The sequence below is a fragment of the Balaenoptera acutorostrata genome, chromosome 17 (genome assembly GCF_949987535.1).
Source record: "Balaenoptera acutorostrata chromosome 17, mBalAcu1.1, whole genome shotgun sequence".
NCBI lineage: Eukaryota > Metazoa > Chordata > Mammalia > Artiodactyla > Balaenopteridae > Balaenoptera > Balaenoptera acutorostrata.
This window is the reverse complement of record NC_080080.1, coordinates 16500225-16506224: the sequence shown is the minus strand read 5'-3', so window position 1 is coordinate 16506224 and position 6000 is coordinate 16500225. Positions and strand designations below refer to the sequence as shown.

Genomic DNA, 6000 nt, shown 5'->3' with positions numbered 1-6000 from the left:
CCAAGAAGGAACTAGAAAATGGTCTACCAACTTGGGTTACTAAATTGGGAGATTAGGGACTTCCCTGGTGGTCCAGTGGTTAAGACTCTGCGCTTCAAATGCAGGGGGTGCAGATTCGATCGCTGGTCAGGGAACTAAGATCCCACATGCCACGTGGTGCGGCCAAAAAAAAAAAAAAGAAAAGAGAAAAAATTGGGAGGTTGGCAGCCATGGGTGCACATCTCTTCAGTTGCCAGCCTGACCTTCAGATCTGGTCCAACTAAATCCAAAGGTAAGTGAAAAGTGGGTGTCCAGAAGATCTGTAACATGGACCTTTACCAGTGTATCTGAAATTGGATAGGATGGTCACATAGGCTGTGACAACCCACACAAGCTGAGCTGCAGGCAGGTTAAACCAGAGTAGTTAAGGAAATCATTCAGCAGATTTGTCTCCGCTACTGGTAAAAAGTTGTATGGTTACCTGTGTGAGACACAAATATGGGAAATAACCTGTTTCAAGTTAGGTGCCCTTAAGCTTAACACCTTAAATATCCTGACTAATAATGCAAACATTCATACATACAGTTTAGTACCATCTCAAGTCCAATAAATAAAAATATAAAAAAATAAAAATAAATTAAAAAAATAAAAATCTCCTCTGCAAAGGGTTACTAAGAGTTGTCTCTCAGGGCCACCCCTTGATAACAATATAAAAAGTTTAAAAATCCACACTGCTGGGCTTCCCTGGTGGCGCAGTCGTTGAGAATCTGCCTGCCAATGCAGGGGACACGGGTTCGAGCCCTGGTCTGGGAAGATCCCACATGCTGCGCAGCAACTAGGCCCGTGAGCCACAACTACTGAGCCTGCACGTCTGGAGCCTGTGCTCCGCAACAAGGGAGGCCGCGATAGTGAGAGGCCCACGCACCGCGATGAAGAGTGGCCCCCGCTTGCCGCAACTAGAGAAAGCCCTCGCACAGAAACGAAGACCCAACACAGCCATAAATAAACAAATAAATAAATAAATATTAGAAAAAAAAATCCACACTGCTAAATTCTTGTGAGCGTTTTGTATTTCTGCTAGAGTTTGCGCTTTTTAAACATCATGGTCATATAATTTTGTAAAAAGTCATTTTTCTACCTGTAGTGGGTTGAATGGTGGACCCCGGAAATATATACCCAGGGCGTATTGCCCAGAATGTGTGAATGTTACCTTATTTGGAAAATGGGTCTTTGCAGGTGTAAGTAAGTTAAGGATCTTGAAATGAGGAGATTATCCTAGATTATCCAGGTGGGCCCTAAATCCAAGGACAGGTGTTCTTATAAGAGAAAAGCAAAGGGAGATTTGAGACAGAGATTATAGGAAAAGACAAGGCTTGGTGAAGATGCAGGCAGAGAATGGAGTGATGTGGTCCTATGCCAAGGAAGCCAGCAACCACCAGAAGCTGGAAGAGGCAAAGTAATCTTCCCTAGGGCCTCTGGAGGGAGTGACCTGCCAACACTTTGATTCAGACTCTGGCCTCCAGAACTGTGAGAGAATAAATTTCTGGTGTTTTAGCCACCAAGTTTGTGGCACAAAGCCTCAGCAAACCAATACACTACCTCATAAAGCACTAAAGATGAAGATGACAGTATTAGCAATATTGTAGGTTTGCTATGAGGATTAAACAACTTAAATGAGTTAATAGTCCTAAAGCACTTAGAAGAGTGTTTGATACCTAGTAAGCACTATACAAGTTCTAAGTAAATATTTACCAAAAAGAATTTCTCTGGCGTCAACTCAACTGGTTGTTGATGACATTGCTTTACTGGTGCAGGACTGGTGGATCCGACGCCATAATACTGGAGCTTCTTGTTAGACTACGGAATTAAAACAACATTCATGACGATGATGAAAAGGTCAAGAAGAGTGGACTCCATCAAGGTTCTTTTTGAACCCGAATGTTCTATAAAAGGAACCCTTCAATTCTCAACGCATTTGGGTCCTTGCTTCTCTATTAGTTGTCTCACAACTCCTCAATCCCTAAACGCAACGTGAAACGGGATCTGGGGGCCCTGGGGAAAAGTCACTTTTATTGCTTCCGTTGAAAGCCTAAAACCCAGCGAGGCCCCCAGAAAGCAGAATTCCCAAGCCGATTCCGCGCGCCAGGTTACACCTGCAGAAAACTACGATTCCCAGAAGGTTTTGGGGGGTTGGGTGGGGAGAACGCACCGCGAAAGGGGGCGGAGTCTAAGGGAGACAGTCGTAGGCCGATTCCATTGTCCAGAGCGGGAGGGGTCGCCTGGGCGGGGTTTAGCGCCGTCCGATCGGCGGCCTGCGCGCGCTTGGTACGGTCCGCGGGGATCCGGGCGGCCGCGGCCGGCGCTCAAGTTTCCCGGGCAGGAAGCGCGGGGCCTGCCGGAAAGGCGCCGGGACCGTTGTCCGCTGGACCGGCGGCGGTCTCGCGTGGACTGCGACATGCAGAGCATAAACCTGGGCAACAAGGAGAGCGGCAAGATATGGCACCGCAAACCATCCCCGGCCACTCGGGACGGGTAAAGGCTGCGGCGGGAGGCGCGCGCTGTGGAGGGGGATGGCCGCCGGCGAGGGGCGGGTCCGCGGCTTTGGCGAGGCGTTTGAGGGGCTGTTGGGGAGGATCTCGGGAAGGGGTGCGGGGCGCCGGATGGAGATTCGGGTCCTGGCTCTGATCCTGCCCCGGATACCTGGGTTGGGTGACCTCCAGAAACCCAGGTGCCCTGAGTTTCATGATCTTTAGAGACCCCCCTCCCTGTACTGGGGACGGGGTCTCATTAGGTCAACGTGGAGCGGGAGGTCCTGATTTATGCCAGGGAATTTGAGTTTCTGATGAGTACCAGGACTGCCTGCCATAATTAACACAGAATCCCTGTAGTATTCCTGGCACGCAGTAGATGCTCAGTAAATATTCGTTAGTTATTCCAGCTGGGAAAGAACTCAGGAGGAGGAACTGATGCGGGAGGAGGAGAGCAATGCACTTCTCCCCCTTCCAAATGCCGCAGTTTATCCATCCTTGAATCATTGTTTGTATTCAGGCAAGCATTCGCTCATCGACTATTTGATGAGCATTTACTATGTGCCAAGCTTGTAAGCGCTGAGGGACAGCTGTGGACCAAAACAAACTTCTGGTTCTCTTGGAGTTTACGTATTGACGTGTATGGTGGTGATAGTGGTGGAGGAAGGGGTTACGGTTTACAAGGTAGGGCACTCTTTCTAGTAAGGCTAGCGTTGCTGCTGCTTTTTTTTTTTTTTTTTTCATAAACTTTATTTCTTGAGGACAGTTTTAGGTTCACAGCAAAATTGAGAGGAAGGTACAGAGATTTCCCATATACCCCCTGTCCCCACACGTGCCTAGCCTCCCCTTTATTAATATTCCTCACCAGATATCTGTTGCAGTTGATGAACCTGCATGAAGACATCATTATTACCCAAATTCCACAGTTAACATTAAGATTCAGTCTTGGTGTTCTACATTCTGTAGGTTTGGACAAATGTATAATGACTCGTCCACCATTACGGTCTCGTACAAAGTATTGTGACTGCCGTAAAAGTTGCTGTTGCCCTGCCCATTCATCCCTCCCTCCCCAACTCTTCTTTTCATTCAGTTCCCAGGTGTCTGTCCTGTTTGAGGCTCCTGTGTGACTTTAATGGAAGCCTTTGTCCCAAAGTGGCGCCATCTTGGTTCCGGTTGCTGCGCACAGATTAATCTTATTGCTTCTAATTCCTTAGGATTCCGTGGACTTTGCTGCCTCACTTGCACTCATATTTCAGTGTGTTTCTTGTTCTCGTAATTTTTCTGTTGATCCTTTGCTTGCTCCTCAACAAATCAGTAGACTTTGAGTGCCAACTACACATCCCCAAAGCACACTGCTACACACCGTACCGTTAGTTTCTTTGGTTTCTGGTTGCTATCAGTCCCCTAACAATACTGCCGTCCCATCAACTCCATTGAATAAACATTTTATATAGAATAGGGGTACTTCAGTAGAGATTTTCATTTCCAAATTTGGAGTTTATGTAAATAGCACCCCTACTTCTCATGTTCTCTAAATGTTGTAAAAGTTAAGCCAACCCACAATAATTCTCTTTCCTGCTGTTATAAAATATCTAGATATACATGCAAGATTCAAAAAATGAAAGAAACGAGTTTGTGTGCAAATATCCTCATTTGTTTCTTCCACTAAAACATAGCTTTCTTTCTGTTCAATAAAACCCGTTGTTACGGTGTTGAGAGGAGCAAGGAGCACTGACTGTGGAGTCAGATGGACTTTAGTTGAAGTAAATGTCCACTCACTAGCTCTGTGACCTTGGGCAAGTTAATCTCTTAGGCTGTAAGTGAAGATAATCATACTTAACAGCAAGAGTGTCTTAGGGAATTAGTGTCTCATGCATCTTGGTGTTCAGTAAATATTTGATGTTTTTACTATGTTTAGGGACTGAGGAACTCTGTCAGGCAAATTGTGAGCAATTGAAAAGCCGTTCTAAAATAAATATTTGCATGTGTGATTTATATGAAAAATCAGAAGGACAGAATTTTACTATTAAATGTGATTATATCATGATGATAGGGTTATAATCAAATTATTAGTGTTTTTCTGTATTTTCCGTATTTTGAACAGTGATCATGTAATTTTGCAATCCAGATACATAATAAATGTTACAGAAAAAAGACTGGAGGGAAAAGTCATTTGCTTGGTCTAAGTTTAATTGCCAGGGAACATTTTGATGTTGTTACTTAGTATTTCAATACATTTATTCCCCCCATTTCCCTTTGGGAATGTCAAACAAAAACCAGAGCTGGACAGTAGTTAAAGTAAACACAGACTGCATTCAGGACTGTTGCAATAGAGGAAACAAGACCTCAGGGTAGAACTGGGCTCAGTTCTGAATACAGCCTGGGCAAGTGGGAAGCTATAGCCAAGGAGAAGGGTGGGGGCCGGTGGATGGAAGATTACTAAGAGAAAACATCTGGGGTTAAGGGAGTTCTGGCTAAATCTACCTCAGGATTCCTGCTGAAGACAGGCCCAGGTGATCAGACATCACTTGGGAGATGGGGGAGGATGAGGAACCCATCAGATGTCAAGGACAGTAGTATTGAGGGTAGGGGATTCTGATTAAACTGACTAAGCAGCATTCTTGCTAAAATTAGATTTTACAAGGGAGTGCACAGAAGGGCCTAGGAGAAGGTTTGGTAGCCTGACTAAAGTTTGGTCAAGCCAAGAATCTTTGTCAGGGACTAGATAAAAATAATTACTGTTTTCACCCAATGAGTCTGAAAGCCTTATTTTTAGATAAACTATAGAAAATGTTTGATATACTTAATTCAATGTAGTGTTTTTTAAATGAAGTGATAATGAGGCAGATGTTTCTAATGTTAAAATTCAAATTTGTAGAAAGTCAATTAAGATAAAAAATTTCATGATTTGAAAACTTGTTGCAGGAGAGAATGGGATTTTTCTGGTCTTCATGACCCAAATATAAACACATATATTATTTTAAAGAGTTAGTTAATTTGTGCTACAAGTTTTATAACAGTTTTCTTTTCAGCAGATACATGGTACATGATCTTCCTCTCAAAAAATAATCGCTTTAGACAAATGTACCTGAAAATAAAACTCATGTACACTTGGAACATTCTGTAATCACACAAAAAAAATCTCATTAGGATATCTTAAAATTAGGATATTGAATTGAAATTTTTCTTACATATGGTAGCTTGTGATTTATATAAAACTCACTACTTTTCACTAATTACTTCATTGTTTTTATCATGGGTCTGTTGCTTGATGTAACAATTCAACTACTCAATCAAAAATACATTTTCTTATCATATCCGGTTGTCTATGACTTAATCACAGTTTATAAATCTCTTCATGTGTGTGTTTATATTTTTTAGTGTCTGTCTTTACTGCTAAACTGAAAGCTTCCTGAGGGCAGGGCCCCTGTCTATCAACTACTTTTAGCTCCTGGCTTGTTCAGTGTCTGACACCCTGGGTTTTCAGGTATCT

General features: G+C 43.4%; 1 protein-coding gene across 7 annotated transcripts in view; it reads left to right on the top strand.

Moving 5' to 3' along the window:
• The first annotated feature begins 2281 nt into the window (after window positions 1-2281).
• The window catches only part of TBC1D31 (TBC1 domain family member 31), a 67073-nt gene continuing 63354 nt past the window's right edge, over window positions 2282-6000 (top strand). For 4 of the 7 annotated variants that reach the window (XM_007188848.3, XM_057532299.1, XM_057532298.1 and 1 more), the window contains exon 1: window positions 2283-2511. In XM_007188848.3, coding sequence (XP_007188910.2) covers window positions 2435-2511 — 77 coding nt within the window. In that variant the 5' untranslated portion in view covers window positions 2283-2434. Of the gene's footprint in view, window positions 2512-6000 lie in introns of all 7 variants that reach the window. The other 3 variants (XM_007188850.3, XM_057532300.1, XM_057532297.1) reach the window with 2 other exon arrangements.